Genomic DNA, 21,374 nt, shown 5'->3' on the forward strand with positions numbered 1-21,374 from the left:
TTGGGCAAGTCGCTTCCCCTCTCGGGTCTCTATTTCCCCACCCACCCTTTGTCTATTTAGATTATAAACTCTTCAGGGCAGGGACTGTCTCTTACTGTGACTCTGCAGTGCCCAGCACAACGGGGCCCTGATTTCGGTGGGAGTCCGTGCAGTGCCTGGCACAACGAGGCCCTGATCTCGGTGGGGGTCTGTGCAGTGCCCGGAACAATGGCGTGGTGGGGGGGGGCTGATCTCGCGCAGGGATCTGTAGGTGCTACTATAACACAAATAAATCATAACAATAATAAATAGTGGTTCCTGAGAAGTGAGTGGGTGTCCCCAGCTGGCCTTTAAGGAGCTCCAGTTTTGGTTTTGTGGTGCTTTCCCCATCACAGCAGCAGGGGGCACGCTGGAAGCAGGAGTTCAATATAGATTTATATTGCCCTTTCAATCCAAGGGTCACAAAGTCCTTTAAACCACGTGTAGAGAAGAAGCACCCAAAGCCCCCAGATAATTGGTGTGCTGTTTGTATGACATATGGTGCCTTAAAGAAGATCTGTGTCCAGGAGGGTTCTCCTTATCTATCTGCAGAGACAGCTGCTGGGTGGCTATTGTTCTGTGTTGCAGTCCAGATGCAGGGTGTTACAAAGGGGCTTTGTGTGTGAGAGACCTTGTGTCCCTGAGTACATGTTCGTTTTGCTTTCATGGAGAGTTTACATTGGTTCTTTCTTGTTCTCTGGAATAAAAGCTCCCTGGACAGAGACATTTCTGTTTTTTTCTTTTTGTACTTTGGGAAAGCCACACATTTGGGGATTGAGGTCAGCTGGCCCAGCAGGTTTTGGGGCTGGGAAAATCCTGGGAAGATCCCCAGCCTGCTGCTCTTTTTAACCCAGGGCACGGAAACCCCTGGGGTTTAGCACCAAGGGGCCATATTTGCAATCGTGCTGAGCATTCAGCAGCTCCCCTGGGAGTGGGAGTCTCCACTGCACTCAGTGGGTGGGGGATCACTCTCCATTGCTCTCAGTTTAACATTCTCACGGGGCAACGCTGCATTCCCAGAGCCCTGGGGAGTTCCAATCCGGGTTCTGTGGGTCCAATCCACCCTTGCTACGGTTCTCTTGCCACCCTTGCAATTGTCCATCTTGTCCACTGATGTAACATGCCCCTCTCTCCCCTCCTAGGTGATCGAGACCTTGTCGATTCTCTCATGGACTCAGATAGCTCAGTCCAAGGGGATCATGTAAGTAAGGTTGGCAACACACCCTGGTTGAGTGCTACAGCAGGGAATTTGAATATGCATATGTGAGGTGGCTTTATTTCTCTTTGGAATGTGCTGGTGAATGGGATAATAAGCCTGGTAGTTCATTAATATCACCTGGCCTCTCTTTGCTGAGAAGGATCCTAGTTTATGGCCCTAATCAGGCAGCCTTCACGGGTCTAGAATCCACGACCCAGGGATCCAGAGTCCCACACTGGGTGATATCGAGGGTAGGAATTTTCCAATAAATCATTTTTTCATCGGAAAATGCTGATTCATTGACACCAAAACTGGCTGTGAAAGTTGGCCCAATTCTTCCTGACTCGGAAGAAAGTTTTGAGATGGTCAGAATGTGTCATTTGGATATTTTCAAAATGGAGAAATCCCAGTTCTTCAGTTGGAAACAACTTTTCATTGGGAGATTGAAGCTAATTAGACAGATTTTTAAAAAAAGGGAATAAATTGGCTGGTCTAAACAAAACGTTTGAAATGATTGAAATGAAACATTCCAATGCACCTGAAAAGAAAAAAAAATTACTTTTCTCAGTGCAGTTCTAGTTTCAAGATTGCAGCTTTTTGCCCCCAATTCAATATGGGAAAATTTTTGAACTCTTATATTTACAGAACAGGAAAACTGTTCCCCATCAAACCATATCGGAGGGCCTAGTTCTACCTCCCAGCCCTTCTCCTCAATTAGGCTATGTCCAGACTACCCGCCGTATCGGCGGGTTAAAATCGATTGCTTGACATAGCTGAAGTTGCGTATCTAAGATCGATTTCCCCCCCTAGTGTGGACCAGCCCTTAGAAGTTATCAGCTGTGGTGGTGATGTGGTTAGTAGATGGCTATCTTGGTTGACCATGACATCTGTCGATGTTTGCCCACGGACGGCCTCTGGAGTGACCCCTTCTGGCTGATCAGCTCCATGATAGGGGCAGGGATGCAGGCAGCCCTGTGCCGCTGGGACATGGGGCAGCAAGGGTAAAACAGGCCAGAGAGATGAACCCTCCTGGAGAGGAGACGTTCGCAAACGAGGCTTGTCCACGTTATAACCTGATCATGAGCCGTCTCTGTCCTCTTTCAGGCCCTTCCCCACCGAGGACAGCGTCGCGGACAACGACATTTACGGTGACCTTTCGGATCAGATTGAGTAAGTGCCCTCTGTGTCTCCGCCAAAAGCCATAGGGGGTGACCTGGAGAGAGCATTGGCTTGGCACTCAAATGGGTCCTGTTCCCTGCTTTTCCACTGGGCGACTCTGCCTCTCTAAAATGGAGACTACGCTCTTGGCTTTGTCTTGCCTGTTTATATTGCAAACTCTTCGGGGTGGGGACTCTCTCGTTATGAGTCTGTGCAGTGTCCAACACGGTGCTTAGTTTGTCATGAAAAAGGTGCTGCAGCTCAAGCCATTTTTTTACATTCATAACTGATGTGGCAAGTCTGGCTCTGAACGGCCAGGCCCGGAGGCGCCGGGGCTCTGAACGGCCAGGCCCAGACGTCCTGGGGCTCAGCCCTGGCACAAATTAAACACTGGCCTAGCACAAGGGGGACCCCAGTCTTGGTTGGAGTCTGTGCAGTGCCTGGAATAATGAGGGCCCTGATCTCACTTGAAGTCTGTGAGGTGCCCAGCACAATGAGGGCTCCCATCTTTTTGGGGGTCTGTGCAGTGCCCAAGACGACAGGCCCTGATCTCAGTCGGGATCTGTGCAGCACCCGGCACAATGGGGGGTGTGATCTCAGTCAGGGGCTATGCAGAGGGTTGCCAACTTTCTAATCATACAAAACCGAACACCCTTGCCCTGCCCCTTCCCCAAGGCCATACCCCTTCTCTGAGGCCCCACCCCCACTCACACATTCCCCCCTCCCTCTGATGCTTGCTCTCCCCCACCTGCACTCACTCACATTCATCTTCTCTGGGCTGGGGCAGGGGGTTGGGGTGTGGGAGGGGGTGAGGGCTCCAGCTGGGGGTACAGCCGAGGACGAGGGCTTCAGAGTGTGGGATGGGACTCCAGGTTGGGTTGGGGGAGGGGGTACGGGCTGTAGGCTGGGGGTGCGGGATCCAGGGTGAGGCCAGAAATGAGGGGTTCAGGGTGCAGGAGGGGGTTCTGGGTTGGGGGGTGGGGTGCAGGAGAGTGTGTGGAGTCTGGCTAGGAGTGTGGGCTCTGGGGTGGGGCTGGGGATGAGGGGTTTGGTGTGCAGGAGGGAGCTCAGGGCTGGGGCAGGGGATTGGAGTGCAGGAGGGGGTAAGGGGTACAGGCTCCAGGAGGCGCTCACCTCAGGCAACTCCCGGAAGCGGCAATATGTCCCTCGGCTCCTAGGCAGAGGTGTGGCCAGGCAGCTCTGCACACTATCCCTGTCTGCAGATGCTGCTCCCGCAGTTCCCATTGGTCACGGTTCTTGGGCAATGGGAGCTGCAGAGCCAGCGCTTGGGGTGGGGGACACTGCATGGACCCCTCCGGCCAACTCTACCTCTAGGGGCCAGGGAGCAAGGTAAGGAGCCTGCCAGTCCTGCCAACCGGACTTTTAATGGCTCGGTCAGTGATGCTGACCGGAGTTGCCAGAGTCCCTTTTGGACCAGGTGCTCCTGTCAAAATCCAGACACATGGCAACCCTAGCAACATCTGGCACAATGGGAGCCCTGTTCTTAGTCCAGTTCTGTGCAGTGCCTGGCACAGTGGGGGCCCTGATCTCAGTCCAGGTCTGTGCAGAATCTGGCACAATGGGGCCCTGATCTCAGTCGGGGTCTGTGCAGATATTAATCAGAAAGTGTTGAGGAACCCTTGGGGGAACTTATCACTTCTGAGAATCAGACCACTTATTTAGGTGCCTAAATATTGAATTTTGGCCCTTGAGTTTGAACATCTGGACTATTCTGCAAGATAAGGGGTCAGACCCGGTCCAGGGCACTGAGCTTCCTTCTTGCTCTCAACTCCCCAGTGACACGGTGGAGGAAGATGACGACCTGTACGACTGCGTGGAGAATGAGGAGGCGGAAGGAGATGAAATCTATGAAGACCTGATGAGGTCGGAGCCAGTTGTCATGCCAGTAAGTAACAGGAAGGATGCGTTGCTGAGTCCCTGCTGCTGGAGTGGGCTGTACCACGAAGGTGGCTTGAGGTATTCAGCATGTGGAGATATCCTAGGACTCCTGGGTTCCATTCTCGGGGGAGGGGAGTGTGAGCCAATGGTCAAAGCCAGGGGCTGGGAGTCAGGACTCCTGGGTTCTGTTCCCAGCTCTGATAGAGGAGTAGGATGTAGAGGTTAGAGGAGGGGATAGCAGTCAAGACTCCTGGAAGGGGAGAGGGGCCCAGGGGGTAGAGCAGAGAGGAGAGGGAGTCAGCGCTCCTGGGCTTTGTTCCCAGCTTGAGAAGAGAGCTGGACTCTAGTGGTTAGAGTAGGGGGGTTTGAGTCTGGGTCCCTGGGTTCGATTACTAGCTTGGGGAGGGTTGTGGGGTCTCCAGCTGGGCATCTGGCCCCCAGGGTTAAGGTTACTGAATGTCAAGAATCTGCACTGTGTCTTCCTGCAGCAGAAGATGACAGAGCTGGATAAGCGGAACTGCTGCCTTCAAGAAATCAGACAGACGGAGGAGAAATATACAGACACACTAGAATCCATCTACCAGGTACGAAAGGTGGACGGCCCACCGGTCCTGCCATCTCTGCTGGCCACTCGGCCAGCTGCGGGTGCGGACCTTTCCCCTGGTGACATAGGTAGAGGTATGACATGGTGAACAAGGGGCTCATCTCAGTTTGGCTTCCCCTGCCCCCTTAATGGGAGGGCTGCGTGGGTGGCAGGAGCTGGGAGGACACCCTTGAAAAGGCCAGGTTGGCATGAAAGAGGGTCAGAGCCAATGGTGGCATGAGGCCAAAGGTTGCGGTGGTGTTACTTGGGGTGGAGGCAGTGACTACAGATTCAGTCCACACAGACACCCGCCCCACCATGGGGGATGAGTCCGGTAGTTCTCACCATACCTAAGGAGAAGAGGAGCTTTCCCCCAGAGCTGGTAGAAAAATGCTAGGGGTTCTGCAAAACATTTAATTGAGAACACAATTTTCAGTGACCATTTTTGATTTTTCATCAAAAACCTGACATGTTTTTGACGAAAAAGTGAAAAGAAAAGAAATCACCTCAAAGAGTTTTGGTCCAAAGCTGGACGTTTTTCAGTTTTCTGACCCAAAAAAGAAAAATCGAAAATGATGGAGGAAGGCAGATGCTTTCCGTGAAAATGTCAACGCTCCAATTTTCTATACAAAAAAATGTCAACCGAAAAATTTGGACCAACCTTTAACTCCTGAATCACTTTAACCTTCAAGCTTAGAGACATAGAATGATATGTTCCAAGCCTACAAAGGCCCATGGTGATCATCTAGTCTGACCTCCTTGATGTCGCAGGCCAAAGAGATCTACCTAGAGTAGATCTTTTATAAAAACATCCAATTTTGATTTGAAAAGTGATGGGAGAATCAACCACAACCCTTGGTCAATTGTTTCAATGGTTAATTACCCTCCCAGTTAAAAGTTTACGCCTTCTTTCCAGTCTGAATTTGTTTAGCTTCAACCTCCAGTCATTGGACCTTTCTCTGCTAGACAGAAGAGACCATTCTCTAATATTTATTTCCCATGTCAGTACTTATTGGCCATAATCACATCACCCCTTAACTTTCTCTTTGTTGAGCTGAATAGATTGAGCTCACTTTAACTTTGGATTGAACGAAGCTTTAACTCCTGGACCACTTCAACCTTTGGCTTACACATTTGACCTTGAACCCCTGAATCACAGAGGCACGTGTTTTACCCTCTCTAGGAAGGTGGCCCCTTTAAATGACAATGCTGTTTCCTTGCCCACTACCCCATCTGCAGTCCCAGCAACCCCTGCCCCCTTAGGTCTGTTCCATGAAAATCCAGCCAGGGTTTGTCTGTGGAATCCGGCCCCTGAGCCATGTGATTCAGACAGGTCTGCCCTGCGTGATGACTCCCCGTTGTGTGTTTGCAGCACTTTATGAAGCCCCTGCAGAGATTTCTAAAGCCCGAGGACATGGAGAACATTTTCATCAACATTGAGGTAAGTTGCTCTCTTCTTCATATACCTCTCCTGACTTGAACTAAGCTCCATCCTGGAAACCCAGGCTAAATACCACCCATTAATGCACCTTCCCTGTTTAGAGGACTGTGTGACTCAGAAGTTCAGTGTGTGCTACATATCCCCCCATTCCAGTGGCTATTCCACAAACTGGATAACAACCTGCTATTGCTAGCAGCAGATAGAGTTGCTCCTTTATCTCAAAAGGCAGCAGCCTGTGTTGAAGGCCCTGAATCCAAATTTCACTGGCAATTCATGCAGGGGTAGTTATGAATGTCACCCTATCTCCTGCAGTAGGTCATGGGTAGGTTCCTAGAACTGAAAGGCTCTGGTAGGTGAGTGTGGCCTGCTGGTTAGGACGAGCTAGCTTAGTAGTCAGAACTCCTGGGTTCTATTCCTGGCTCTAGAAAGGAGTCTGGTCTAGGGGTTAGATCAAGATGGATTGTTAGTCAGGACTCCTGGGTTCTATTCCTGGATAGGAGTGAGACCTGGTTGTTAGAACAAGGTGATCTCATTAACACCAGCTGAAGAGTCTGGCCCATTGATTCCAGTGGGCCTGCACTCGCTGGCGATCTGGCCCCACTGATATTACTGTTCTGTACAGAGTGTACAGCACCCAGTACAATGGAATCCTGCTCCATCAGTGGGGACTGGGCAAATTTTACATCAGGTGTTAGCCCAGGGAGACTTTAACTTCTCAGATATAGACTGGAGGACAAGTGCTAGTAGTAATAATAGGAATCAGATTTTTCTGGATGTGATAGCTGATGGATTTCTTCATCAAGTAGTTGAAGAACCAACAAGAGGGGAAACCATTTTAGATTTGGTTTTGGTGAGTAGTGAGGACCTCACAGAAGAAATTGTTGTAGGGGACAACCTTGGTTCAAGTGATCGTGAGCGAATTCAGCTCAAACTAGATGGAAGGATAAACAAAAATAGAGCTGGGACTAGGGTTTTTTATTTCAAAAGGGCTAACTTTAAAGAATTAAGGAAATTAGTTAGGGAAGTAGATTGGATTGAAGAACTTGTGGATCTAAAGGCGGAGGAGGCCTGGAATTACTTCAAGTCAAAGTTGCAGAAACTGTCAGAAGCCTGCATCCCAAGAAAGGGGGAAAAAATCACAGGCAGGAGTTGTAGACCAAGCAGGATGAGCAAGCATCTCAGGGAGGTGATTAAGAAAAAGCAGAAAGCCTACAAGGTGTGGAAGATGGGAGGAATCAGCAAGGAAAGCTACCTTATTGAGGTCAGAACAGGTAGGGATAAAATGAGAAAGGCCAAAAGCCAAGTAGAGTTGGACCTTGCAAAGGGAATTAAAACCAATAGTAAAAGGTTCTATAGCCATATAAATAAGAAGAAAACAAAGAAAGAAGAAGTGGGACTGCTAAACACTGAGGATGGAATGGAGGTTAAGGATAATCTAGGCATGGCCCAATATCTAAATAAATACTTTGCCTCAGTCTTTAATGAGGATAATGAGGAGCTTAGGGATAATGGTAGGATACAAATGGGAATGAGGATAAGAAGGTAGATATTACCACATTGGAGGTAGAAGCCAAACTCAAACAGCTTAATGGGACTAAATCAGAGGGCCCAGATAATCTTCACCCAAGAATATTAAAGGAACTGGCACATGAAATTACAAGCCCATTAGCAAGAATTTTTAATGAATCAGTAAACTCAGGTGTTGTACCATATGATTGGAGAATTGCTAACATAGTTCCTATTTTTAAGAAAGGGGAAAAAAGCGATCCTAGTAACTATAGACCTGTTAGTTTGACATCTGTAGTATGTAAGGTCTTGGAAAAAATTTTGAAGGAGAAAGTAGTTAAGGACATTGAGGTCAATGGTAATTGGGACAAGTTACAACATGGTTTTACAAACGGTAGATCGTGCCAAACCAACCTGATCTCCTTCTTTGAGAAGGTAACAGATTTTTTAGACAAAGGGAACGCAGTGGATCTAATTTACCTTGATTTCAGTAAGGCATTTGATACGGTTCCACATGGGGAATTACTAGCTAAACTGGAAAAGATGGGGATCAATATGAAAATTGAAAAGTGGATAAGGAACTGGTTAAAGGGGAGACTACAGCGTGTTGTACTGAAAGGTGAACTGTCAGGTTGGAAGGAGGTAACTAGTGGAGTTCCTCAGGGATCAGTTTTGGGACCAATCTTATTTAATCTCTTTATTACTGACCTTGGCACAAAAAACGGGAATGTGCTAATAAAGTTTGCGGATGACACAAAGCTGGGAGGTATTGCTAACACAGAGAAGGACTGGGATATCATACAGGAAGATCTGGATGACCTTGTAAATTGGAGTAATAGTAATAGGATGAAATTTAATAGTGAAAAGTGCAAGGTTATGCATTTAGAAATTAATAACAAGAATTTTACTTATAAATTGGGGTCACATCAGTTAGAAGTAACAGAGGAGGAGAAGGACCTCAGAATATTGGTTGATCACAGGATGACTATGAGCCACCAATGTGATATGGCCGTTAAAAAAGCTAATGCAGTTTTAGGATGCATCAGGTGAGGTATTTCCAGCAAAGATAAGGAAGTGTTAGTACCGTTATACAAGGCACTGGTGAGGCCTCATCTGGAGTACTGTGTGCAGTTCTGGTCTCCCATGTTTAAGAAGGATGAATCCAAACTGGAACAGGTACAGAGAAGGGCTACTAGGATGATCCGAGGAATGGAAAACCTGTCTTATGAAAGGAGACTCAAAGAGCTTGGCTTGTTTAGCCTAACCAAAAGAAGGCTGAGGAGGGATATGATTGTTTTTTCTAAATATATCAGAGGGATAAATATTAGGGAGGGAGAGGAATCATTTAAGCTTAGTACCAATGTGGACACAAGAACAAATGGATATAAACTGGACACTAGGAAGTTTAGACTTGAAATTAGATGAAGGTTTCTAACCATTAGAGAAGTGAAGTTCTAGAACAGCCTTCCAAGGGGAGTAGTGGAGGCAAAAGACATATCTGGCTTTAAGACTAAGCTTGATAAGTTTATGGAGGGGATGGTATGGTGAGATAGCCTAATTTTGGCAATTGATCTTTGATTATCAGCAGGCAAGTATGCCCAGTGGCCTGCGATGGGATGTTAGATGGGGTGGGATCTGAGTTACTACAGAGAATTCTTTCCTGGGTGCTGGCTGGTGAGTCTTGCCCACATGCTCAGGGTTTAACTGATTGCCATATTTGGGGTTGGGAAGGAATTTTCCTCCAGGGCAGATTGGCAGAGGCCTTGGAGGTTTTTCACCTTTCTCTGCAGCATGGGGCATGGGTCACTTGCTGGAGGATTCTCTGCAGCTTGAGATCTTCAAACTACAATTTGAGGACTTCAGTAACTCAGACATAGGCTAAGGGTTTGCTACAGGAGTGGATGGGTGAGATTGTGTGGTCTGCGTTGTGCAGGAGGTCAGACTAGATGATCATAATGGTCCCTTCTGACCTTAAAGTCTATGAGTCTATGTCCTGGTGGGTTCCATAGTCTAATCCTGGGGTCTAGATCTAAGTCTGCCTCCCCTGGGACTCCAGCATGGGACTTGTGGTGCACGTGATGTTTCTGTACAGCCCATAGCTGGTGACTGAGCTAGTTGTGGCAGGCTGAGTTGCTCTGAGCTGATTTCCCCCCATCTCTCCCCCAACACGCTCCTAGGACCTCGTGAAGGTGCATCGATTCTTCTTGGATGACCTGAAGAACGTCCTGTCCTTCAGCAATGCCCAGAACCTCTACCAGGTCTTTATCAAGTACAAGGAAAGGTGAGGCTTGTCCGGAAAGGTAAGGGTGGGGAGAAGAACTCCTGGGGAGGGGTGGAGGAGCTTCCCCTAGTGGGGTCACTTGGGCATGCTCTGAAGCCACATGTTCTTCCACATGCCCCGCGACCCTGACCGTCTTGCTGGGGCGAGGGTCGGTTCCCCTTTCTCTTTCCTGCCCCAAGAGCTCAGTGTCTAGAAGAATCCGTGGAGATGCCCCCTTCTCACCACTGCCCCCACCCTACTTCTGTATTCCCTGCCCGTATGGTTCCCCCTGCTGAGCAAGAGAGCTAAGCCCACCTCGTGGGGGCTCTCTTTGCACTCAGAGAGCAGAGGTGGGACCAGGAAGTCAGCGCACAGCTGGTCCCTGTGTCCCCCACTCTCCGTTCCCAGGATACGGGACTCACAGCATCTCCTTTCTGAGTTCCCACCTTTCTTTCTTTCTTTCTCCCTCCCTCCCCTTGGCTGTGAGTGGAGACAGGAGGAAGACAAGTGAAGGGTTCTTTCCAGACTTGGCCAGGGCCACATTCCAGCTCTCTCTCCCCTCTCCCAGCTCATGGCCATGCTCCCCTTTGCCCTCCCAGGTTCCTGCTCTATGGCAGATACTGCAGTCAGGTGGAAGCCGCCAGCCGGTGTCTGGACCAAGTGGCTGGTGCCAGCATGGACGTGAGGATGAAGCTGGAGGTCAGGGCCATGGTTCTGTATCATCCTAGCCACTCCCCATCCATCCTCTAACTATAGCCCCACCGCCTACATCCCTCCATGCTAACGGGTACCCCCTAAGCTGGAATAGGCTGGGGATATCAGAGGGCATGACAGATGTGCCAGGGTCGGGGGGTTCAGAGGTCTGGCGAGAGGTGCCATGGGACCAGGGGGCTCAGAGGACACGGCAGGAGGTGCCATGGAGTCAGGGGGTTCAGAGGGCACAGCAGGAGGTGTCATGGAGTTGGGGGTTCAGAGGGCACAGCAGGAGGTGTCATGGGGTTGACGGCTCAGAGGGCACGGCAGGAGATGCAGGGCTGGGGGGCTCAGAGGGCACGGCAGGAGGTGCAGGGCCGGGGGGCTCAGAGGGCACGGCAGGAGGTGCAGGGTCAGGGGGTCAGAGGGCACGGCAGGAGGTGCAGGATCGGGGGGTTCAAAGGGCACGGCAGCAGGTGCAGGGTCAGGGGGTCAGAGGGCACGGCAGGAGGTGCAGGGTCGGGGGGCTGAGAGGGCACGGCAGCAGGTGCAGGGTCGGGGGGCTCAGAGGGCACGGCAGGAGGTGCGGGGTCGGGGGGCTCAGAGGGCACGGCAGCAGGTGCAGGGTCGGGGGGCTCAGAGGGCACGGCAGGAGGTGCAGGGTCGGGGGGCTCAGAGGGCACGGCAGGAGGTGCAGGATCGGGGGGTTCAAAGGGCACGGCAGCAGGTGCAGGGTTGGGGGGCTCAGAGGGCACGGCAGCAGGTGCAGGGTCGGGGGGCTCAGAGGGCACGGCAGGAGGTGCAGGGCTGGGGGGCTCAGAGGGCACGGCAGCAGGTGCAGGGTCGGGGGGCTCAGAGGGCACGGCAGGAGGTGCAGGGCCGGGGGGCTCAGAGGGCACGGCAGGAGGTGCAGGGTCGGGGGGCTCAGAGGGCACGGCAGCAGGTGCAGGGTCTGGGGGCTCAGAGGGCACCGCAGCAGGTGCAGGATCGGGGGGCTCAGAGGGCACCGCAGCAGGTGCAGGATCGGGGGGCTCAGAGGGCACGGCAGCAGGTGCAGGGCCGGGGTGCTCAGAGGGCACCACAGCAGGTGCAGGGTCAGGGGGCTCAGAGGGCACCGCAGCAGGTGTAGGGTCGGGGGGCTCAGAGGGCACGGCAGGAGGTGCAGGGCCGGGGGGCTCAGAGGGCACGGCAGGAGGTGCAGGGTCGAGGGGCTCAGAGGGCACGGCAGGAGGTGCAGGGTCGAGGGGCTCAGAGGGCACGGCAGGAGGTGCAGGACCGGGGGGCTCAGAGGGCATGGCAGCAGGTGCAGGGTCGGGGGCCTCAGAGGGCACGGCAGGAGGTGCAGGGTCGGATGGCTCAGAGGGCACGGCAGCAGGTGCAGGGTCGGGGGGCTCAGAGGGCACGTCCGGAGGTGCAGGGTCGGAGGGCCAAGAGGGCACAGCAGGAGGTTCCATGGGATCACGAGGTGGATGGGTTCCAGAGTCCTGGCTCATGCAGGAGCTAGCTGGGGCCCTGTGGGGGTCCCATCACATAGGACTGGCCCTAGTCTTTGTGGGTCCTTCTGGCCAGGCCCTCAGCACATTGGGCATCTCCCCCTGCCAACGCTGTCCTGTCCTGCAATCCTGTTGTGTAGGAATGCTCCCAGCGAGCCAACAATGGGCGCTTCACCCTGCGTGACCTGCTAATGGTGCCCATGCAACGGGTGCTGAAATACCATCTGCTCCTGCAGGTACGGACCCTCGGCTGTAAGCTGGGAGTGGGCATGAAGGACCCTGGTCAATGGGGGGTGGGCTATGCAGAAGGGTCATGGATTGGGAATCAGGACACCTGGGTTCTATTTTCAGCTCAGAGAGGGGAGTGGGGTCTTGTGGGCTAAAGGAGGGAGTAGGCTGGGGATCAAGACTCCTGGGTTCTATTCCTGTCTGTGCCATTGGCCTGCTGTGTGACCATGGGCAAGTCCTTTCCCCTCTCTGTGCCTCAGTTTCCCTCTATAAAATACGCAGAACAATGACCTCCATCGGAAAAAAACAAAACCTATAGGTGTTCGGCATGATATAATCCCCCTCAGTACCAGCTGGGTCTGGCCAGCTCTTCCATCGAAGCCTGGGGTCAGCTTCAGACTAGAAAGTCTGCTCTTCGGGGCAGGAACCATCTTTATGTTCTCTTTGTTTGTACAGGACGTGTGTCCTGGGCCATAACTGGAGCACTTAGGTGCTATCATAATATACCTGATAAATAATGTACAGCACCCAGCACTATATGGGCTCCTGGCTCTGTCCCATGATGCTTCGCTCTGGGGAGCTGGGGAACCCTGGCACCCTCTGCTGGAGGAGCCAGAAATGCCTTTGAGTCGGTCAAATCCGTCCCGGTTTCTTTCCTCTCTCCAGGAGCTGGTGAAACATACGGTGGAGCCGACAGAAAAGGAGAACTTGCGGCTGGCACTGGATGCCATGCGGGTGAGGCCGGCTCTGCGTGTCCCGGGTGCTGTCAACTTTCAGGACAGTCATGAGGGTCTCTCAGTGTTTTGGTTGCCAGACTTGGGCTGGTGCAGAATGCTCCGGGGCCTGGCGGGTGGTTGTGTGCATCAGAGGGACTTATGCTTGGGAGGTGAGGGTAGGAAAGTTCCTGTTTAAGGCTGGATGGAAGAGGGACTTTCCTCCCCGGGGGAAATTCTGATATTGCGAGGGACGGGGAGGGGAAGGGGGACGGGGACCATTGTCTTGAGGCTGAATTTTCCTCAGAATGGAAATTCTGAAAAATGTTGATTCCGAAACATCTCAGTGACTCGAGGGCTTGTGGAGACGTGGAAATGGACCGAAATAGCTATTCCGGAATAATTACCTAATAACAAAGCCAAGTCTGGGATAATTATTTTAAAATGAGTAATAATAATAAAATCTATCCCAGAATAATTATAACAATAAAATAACCATAGTAATGAAAATAATAATTATAAGTAGCTACTCTGGAATAATTATTAAATAAATGACATTATAGTAATAATTATAAATACCTCTTCTGGAATAATTATAAAATATAATAATTAATAATTAATAACAAAAGTAATAGTTATTAATAATAATTTCACTATTCCAAAATAGTTCTTTTTGTATAAGTCCCAGTGTGCACACCCTTATTCTGGAAGACAAAAGCTTTTTCCAGTTTAGCTTAATGCCCTTTGGAAGTGGATTTATTCTGGAATAGCTACTTCAGAAAATGTTTAAGTGTAGACACAATATAATATAATATAACATACAGGGGCACCGGAACAGGTGGGACCGGGGGTTGTGGCCCCCCTACTTTTCACTGGCCGTAAGGAAGGGGGTGGAGAGGAGCGAGCGGGGGCAGGGTCATTTGGGGGAAGAGCGGTACGGAAGCGGGGGCTCTGGGGAAGAGGCATCGTGGGGGCTTGAGGAGAAGGGGAAGTGAGGGCAGGGCTTGCAGGGGTAAGACCTGATTAGAGTCAAAATCCAGTGACTTAGACAAGTGGACTAGGGCAGCGGTTCTCAACCTCTCTTTTTCTGAGCCCCACCCCTCAACATGCTAGAAAAACTCCGGGGCCCGGCAGGGGGGCCTCTGGGCCTGGGGTGGGACCCTGGGGGCATAGGGGTAGTTTGACTTCTATGAGGGCAGGGGACAAGGGCTGGCAGGGCTCGGGCCAGCTCTGCACAGCGGGGTCCAGGGAGGGAGCGCCACCTCCACCCCCAACTCACCTCATCAGGTCACCCACCTGTCTGGGGCTGGAGCCGGTGGCTGCTCCCCGAGGGCTCTGGGAGCAGTCAAAGGAGGCTGGGAGCTGAGGAGCAGACGCAACCCCAAGCACCAGGGGCAGATGGGAGAATGCCGCAGCTGCCCACTCCATGGCACCAGCAGCCAGAGGAGCAGCTGCCCCGCGCTGCCTGGCTCTGCCTTCCTGCCTAGCATCTGGCCAGAGGGTGGGGCCTGAGGGGGGCTGAGGGAGAGGAGGAGGTGAGGGGGGTGGAGCACCCCCAGGACTACCCCACTCTGGGTAAGGTACTGCAGTTTGGGAGGCAACACCCTTGTGTCCCCTCAGTGCTTCAGCCCGTGGGAGGTGATGGGGCTTGGGGCACTGGGTTTCAGTGGCGGGGCTCTGCGGCCACCCTGAAAGGGCTTGTGACCCCCAGGGGGCTGTGGACCCCTAGTTGAGAACCACTGGACTAGCGAATGGCTAGTGAAAACAGGGCTGATTTGTTGATTGGAAGGTATTTACTTTGTGTATGCAACGTGTGATGTTCACAGGTTTTGAATCCACTGTCAATACCTCATTTTCTGAGCACCTCATAATTATCCCTAAGTGTGAACATTTAAACCAATAAAATAGGGAAAAAATGCTTAAAACCCAGAAGTTCACACAACGGCGAAAATTTAAAGCTACAAAAATTAAATAAATATTGATATTCTCAGCTAAAATTCAAAAAAAAAAAATCTGCCAAGCCTAAATAAATACACTAGAATAAACATAATATAACAAATATATGTTGCTTTTGGCGTGGTGAGCTGGGGAGTGGAGGAGCTAGTGCTGGTGCTGAAAGGTTGGGGTCTTGTTGGGTGGGAGGCTAGTGCTGAGGGGAGTGGTGGGGGGTTTGTGAGCTGGAGGCTGCGGAGTTTGGGGGCTTGTAGGGTGGGGAAGCTGGGGCTGGAGAGGGCAGTCAGGATGGGTTCTACTGGGATGCTGGACTGGGGCTATTCAGTACACCTCATTGGGTGGCGGTGGGGCAGAGCAGTAATGGAGGGGTCTGGCGCCCCCTTTGCCAGCAAGGGATGTCACTCTGCCCCAAGGAAAGCCCCCTTTTTAATGGTCAGACATCAGATGGTCGTGCCCCCAGCAGAGAATGCCCTGGGGACCCTGAAGGGAAAACCCAGCCATGGATCGCACCCCCAGGCACGGCTGGTACTGACCAAGGGCTCGTTGTGTTCCCCCACCCTCCATCCCTTAGGACCTGGCACAGTGTGTGAACGAGATCAAGAGAGACAATGAGACCCTGAAACAGATCACCAACTTTCAGCTCTCCATAGAGAAACTGGTGAGTCCCGGGGCCACAGCTACTGCCTTTGATGCTTCCATCGGTCTCTTCCTTTCTTTTTCCCTTCGTCCTTGTCTGTTTATTCCTTCCTTCATTCCTTCGTTCATTTTTCCTCTTTCATTTGTTTATTCCTCCATTTATTTCTTCCTGCATTAATTAATTAATTAATTCTTCCTCCACCATGGTTCATGTTCGCTCCTTTATCCATTTGTTCCTTTATTTGTTCATTCTTCCTCTTTCATTCATTCCTTTATTCAGGGCTTTGGAGCAGAGCCCGTAGCTGGAGCGCGGAGCAGCTCCCGAGCGATGGAGCTGCAGGTTTTGCCTGGATCCGGAGCAGAGCCGGAGCACAGCTCCAAAGCCCTACCTTTATTCATTCTTCCTCTTTCAATCTTACGTTTGTTCGCTCCTGTATTTATTCATTCCTTTACTTCTTCGTTCCTTTTTCCTCTTTCTCTTCCTTTTGTTCGCTCCTTTGTTTGTTCCTTCAATCATTCTTCCTCTTTCTTTTTTTGTTCATTTTCTTTTATTCATTTGTTCTTTTTTTTCATTCGTTCACCTGTTGTTGGTTGGTTCTTTCATTCATTCGTTCGTTTTTCCTCTTTCATTCATTTTATTTGTTCTTTCATTCTTTTTCATTGTTTTACTTTTCCTTTCATTTTTTTGTTCCTTTCTTTTCATTTGTGCGTTCTCTTTAATGAACTAATTATATCAAACGAGTGCGATTATTTTTTGAAATTATTTTTTCCCAGTCGACTGTATCACTTTTCTCCTCTCCCCTGGAATATGTACACATCTACCCCAATATAACACGACCCGATATAACATGAATTCGGATATAACGCGGTAGAGCAGTGCTCCAGGGGGTGGGGGAGGCTGTGTGCTCTGGCGGATCAAAGCAAGTTCGATATAATGTGGTTTCACCTACAACGCAATAAGATTTTTTTGGCTCCCGAGGACAGAGTTATATCGGGGTAGAGGTGTATATACAATACAGACCTGAGTGTGTGTTATACAGGGCTGGCTCCAGGCACCAGCGCAGCAAACAGGTGCTTGGGGCGGCCAACAGAGAGGGGCTCTTTGGCAGCAATTCGGTGGCAGGTCGCTCAGTCCCTCTCGGAGGGAAGGACGTGTCGCCGAATTGCCGCCAAAGAACAAAGCGGCGGCAGTAGAGCTGCTGCCGATCGCGGCTAAATTTTTTTTTTCCTGCTGCTTGGGGCGGCAAAAATGCTGGAGCCAGCCCTGGTTTTATACACACTCAACAGCTTCCTGGCTGTTGTTAGAGCTGCCTCTGTCTAGACCAGTTTCTACTGGTCACTGTGGTATTTCTAGAGCAGAAGGTCCCAGCATTATCGCTACCACCCTGTGTTCAGCTCCAGGAAGCTTGTGAAGCATAATATCTAATATGGCCTCCCGTGGAGTGAACCCAGGACCAAGCACAGAGGTTTTCCCTCTTTAGCTATAAGAGTTACTCCATCATCCAGTAGCAGTCATAGACTCTTACTGTCTTCGGGCCAGTCGTTAGAAAGGTATATGGCATCTGTTCAGCCTGCTGGTTCCACACATCTCAGACTGAATTCCTGTAAGAGGGTTTGGTTTTCTGTCCCCCTTCTCCTCTTAGTCACAGTCCCTGGCTCAGTACGGGAGGCCGAAGATTGACGGGGAGTTAAAGGTCATCAGCTCTGAGAAACGCTCCAAGATGGACAGGTGAGCGCAGGCAGAGAGCTGAGCTGCGTGGCTTTGAGTGGCAGCAGTGCTGCCTAGTGGACAGAGCACTGGACTGGGACTCAGGAGACCTGGGTTCTACTATCACTGGCCTGCTAGGTGACCTTGGGCATGTCACTTAGCTGGGAATGGGGGCTGAATCGACACTGGAGGGCTTCCTCATGCATTACAGATATGATCAATAAACCCCCTAGGTCAGTGGTCCCCAACCTTTTTCATCTGGTAGGCACCAGACAACAAGCCACGGAGGACTGTGGCGGTGGACGAGCATCCGCCGAAATTCTGCCAAGTGGCAATGTCAATAGACGTCACCGCTGAAATGCTGCTGACAAGCAGCATCATCCAGAGGCGTCGCTACCGAAATGCCGCCGAAAATCAGCAGCATTTTGGTGGCGATGCCTCTGAATGACGCAGCTTGTCAGCGGCATTTCAGCGGATGCTCGTCCGCCGGCAAGTACGCGGGCGCACTTAGACGCCCCGGCGGGCACTGCGTCGGGAACCCCTGCCGTAGGTGATAGAAGGTTTGCCATCTTGATTTAAGGTCATACAGGTAGTTTACAAACTCTTTTACCTCCTTGGGCTGTGGGGTCAATGCCAGGGCTAATCCCATTGCTCTTAGGCTGCTGACTTTAACCAGAAGGGACCATAATGCATCTGATCACATAACAAGTGTCTGGGACAGCGGTTCCTGGGTCGGGGCCCATGGCAGCCATCTCTGCCACCGACAGAACCAACCTGGGGCTCCAGCGCGCAAGATGCTAGAGCTCTGGGCCCCCATTCAGCAACCCATTTAAGCATATGCTGACCTTTAAGTCACAGCGACTGCTTAGAAGTCAGCACATGCTTCCAGCCTCTGTTCAGGACCCCACCCCTGTTCAGGAAGGGCACTTAGGCACGTGTTTGAGTGGTGTCCTGAACTGGGGTGTTAGCACTAGCGTTTTCAAAGTATAATGTGTCCTGTTGTGTTTTATTGGCGGGGTTGGTTGGATTCTTCTCCATTTCAACAACAACAACAACAACAACAAAAGCTGCTCATTGAAAATGAACGTGGTGGTGGGGAAATGCCCTGGCTGGACATAATGATTCCTATACAAATGAATATTTTTCAGAAATAATTTGTATCGACAATTTAAACTGAAAAAAACCAGGTTTGGGTTGGTTGGGTTTTTGGTCCACATTTTTTTGGGGGGGGGCGCGGGGGAGGGGGCAGGGAAATTTTGATAAACCCCAAATTGATTTTTTTGGGGGGGGAATTTCCTGCAAATAAAACAAAATAAAAATAATTTGTGGTCTTGAATTGCCTCCCTTCTGCCTATTTCAAGATCAAGTTCTGGGGCGGCTGGGGAATCTAGAGCAGATACGGTCCTTAGTAGTGTCATCCTGAGGTCCAGAGAATAGCAAAGGATGGAGAACGTGTCCCAGGGGCCTGGCCCTTAGAGATCAGCCAGTGTTTCAGTGCAGACTCTCACTGGAGGGGTTCTCCTATCCCGTAGCTAATGCACTTCCCTGAGAGGCAGTAGCTAGGTTGATGGAAGAATTGTCCTGTCAGCCTAGCACTGTCTGCACTGGGATTTAGATCAGCTTAACTTCCTCGCTCAGAGGTGTGGATGCTTCACTGGGTCGACTTCATTTTTGCATGTAGACCTGGATTAAGTGTATGGCCTCCTAGTGCATCCAGAGCAGGGCTAAAGCCTTGGGGCTCATATAAGCCGGATGTGCCTTCCTCCCGTCCCCGCCCACGGCCCATCTGTGGCTCATCTGTCCCGGGTTCCGTCTTCATCCCTCTCCGTGTCGGGGCCTGTTCCTTGCAGGTACGCCTTCCTCCTGGACCAAGCCCTGCTCATCTGCAAGCGGAAAGGGGACTCCTACGAGATGAGAGATTTCATCGACCTCCACACTTACCAGATCCGGGACGACTCCCTGGGAGAAAAGGACAAAAAGAAGGTAACGCTGTGAGAGTGTATGTGTGTGAGCCGGAGCCTCTCCCACCCTGCTAACACAACCTGTGTGCACTCCCTCCTGCACATCGATACACTGCCAGACACACTTACACAGAACAGATATTTCCCCCCAGTAGGGGGCAGTGACCACACACGTACAGAGTCTGCACCATTTCCACACAAACATTGGCCTAAGGCGTCTCCTTAGCTTGGCTGATCCCAATATTTGCCCCTGCACTATCTCCTCTTCCGCCTGGCTCAGCCCTTTTCTGCTCCTGGGTTGGAGCTAATGAGACCTGCCAGTTCTGGCTGCCAGGGAGAATCAGCAAAATAACTCCCACTCCTAGTCCCTCTGCTCTAACCCTGGGCACTTTCCTCCCAACAGCCAGGAATAGAACCCAGGAGTCCTGGCTTCCATGCACACCCTGCTTTAACTACTGGTCGACGCTCCTTCCAAAAGCCGGGAGTAGAACCCTGGTAGTCCGACTCCTGCTTCCCTAGCTGTAATTACTAGACTTCGTTCCCCTCCCAAGGCTGGGAATAGACCCCAGGCATCCTGACTCCCCACTCCCTTGCTCTAATTTCTAGTCCACACTGCCCCTGTCTGCTGCTGCTGCTGCTGGGTGCTGGGGGGAGTGTGGTTTCACGTCTCTCTTTGAGTCTCCTTGTCTGATATGCAGTTACTGGGAAGATGGTACCCCTGCCCCATGAGTTCCAGGGGGACTGTTAAACATCTGTGTGCTTATCTTTTCCAGTGGACTTACATGTTCCACCTGATCTGTAGTTATGGGACCCAGGGCTACGAGCTCTTCTTCAAGACACGAGAGCTGAAGAAGAAGTGGATGGAGCAGTTTGAAATGTCCATGTATGTTCCCCCCTCCCCCAACCCTCACTCCCATCCCTGTCTACTGATTCTCTGCAGATTCGGTGTCAAAAATCTGTCCCAGCCCTTCTCTGAAACTTCTCTGCCATGTCCTGTCCCCGGTGGTTATTGCTTGCTAGATTATTAGTGGTAAAGTGGCAGTGGCCAGAGGTTCTGATGAGGATCAGGGCCCTGTTGTGCCCGGTGCTGCATAGACACACAGTGAGAGACGGTCCCTGCCCCAGTTGAGATCAGGGTCCCATTGTGCTGGGCACTGCACAGACACACAGTGAGAGATGGTCCCTGCCCCAGTTGAGATCAGGGTCCTATTGTGCAGGCGCTGCACAGACACACAGCGAGAGACGGTCCCTGCCCCAGTTGAGATCAGGGTCCCATTGTGCCAGGCGCTGCACAGACACACAGCGAGAGACGGTCCCTGCCTCAGTTGAGATCAGGGCCCCATTGTGCCGGGCACTGCACAGACACACAGTGAGAGACGGTCCCTTCCCCAGTTGAGATCAGGGTCCCATTGTGCAGGCGCTGCACAGACACTACAATGAGAGATGGTCCCTGCCCCAGCTGAGATCAGGGCCCATTGTGCTGGGTGCTGCACAGACACACAATGAAGACGGTCCCTGCCCCAGTTGAGATCAGGGTCCCATTGTGCCAGGCGCTGTACAGACACACAGTGAGAGATGGTCCCTGCCCCAGTTGAGATCAGGGTCCCATTGTGCCAGGCACTGCACAGACACACAGCAAGAGACAGTCCTTGCCCCAGTTGAGGTCAGGGTTCCCATAGTGCCAGGTGCTGCACAGAGACACAGTGAGAGACGGTCCCTGTCCCAGTTGAGATCAGGGTCCCATTGTGCCAGGTGCTGCACAGACACACAGTGAGAGACAGTCCCTGCCCCAGTTGAGATCAGGGTCCCATTGTGCCAGGCGCTGCACAGACACACAGCGAGAGACGGTCCCTGCCCCAGCTGAGATCAGGGCCCATTGTGCTGGGTGCTGCACAGACACACAACGAGAGACAGTCCCTGCCGCAG

General features: G+C 51.5%; 1 protein-coding gene across 2 annotated transcripts in view; it reads left to right on the forward strand.

The window, feature by feature from the left end:
* VAV1 (vav guanine nucleotide exchange factor 1) overlaps positions 1 to 21,374 on the forward strand; it is a 60,197-nt gene that overhangs the window by 27,756 nt on the left and 11,067 nt on the right. For both annotated transcript variants that reach the window (XM_050925670.1, XM_050925671.1), the window contains exons 3-15: positions 1,161 to 1,219; positions 2,321 to 2,386; positions 4,172 to 4,280; positions 4,762 to 4,857; positions 6,229 to 6,297; positions 9,981 to 10,084; positions 10,663 to 10,762; positions 12,390 to 12,485; positions 13,144 to 13,212; positions 15,715 to 15,801; positions 17,423 to 17,508; positions 19,338 to 19,470; positions 20,222 to 20,331. In XM_050925670.1, coding sequence (XP_050781627.1) covers positions 1,161 to 1,219; positions 2,321 to 2,386; positions 4,172 to 4,280; positions 4,762 to 4,857; positions 6,229 to 6,297; positions 9,981 to 10,084; positions 10,663 to 10,762; positions 12,390 to 12,485; positions 13,144 to 13,212; positions 15,715 to 15,801; positions 17,423 to 17,508; positions 19,338 to 19,470; positions 20,222 to 20,331 — 1,184 coding nt within the window. The remainder of the gene's footprint in view (positions 1 to 1,160; positions 1,220 to 2,320; positions 2,387 to 4,171; positions 4,281 to 4,761; positions 4,858 to 6,228; positions 6,298 to 9,980; positions 10,085 to 10,662; positions 10,763 to 12,389; positions 12,486 to 13,143; positions 13,213 to 15,714; positions 15,802 to 17,422; positions 17,509 to 19,337; positions 19,471 to 20,221; positions 20,332 to 21,374) is intronic.

Source organism: Gopherus flavomarginatus, chromosome 16, assembly GCF_025201925.1.
Source record: "Gopherus flavomarginatus isolate rGopFla2 chromosome 16, rGopFla2.mat.asm, whole genome shotgun sequence".
Taxonomy (NCBI): domain Eukaryota; kingdom Metazoa; phylum Chordata; order Testudines; family Testudinidae; genus Gopherus; species Gopherus flavomarginatus.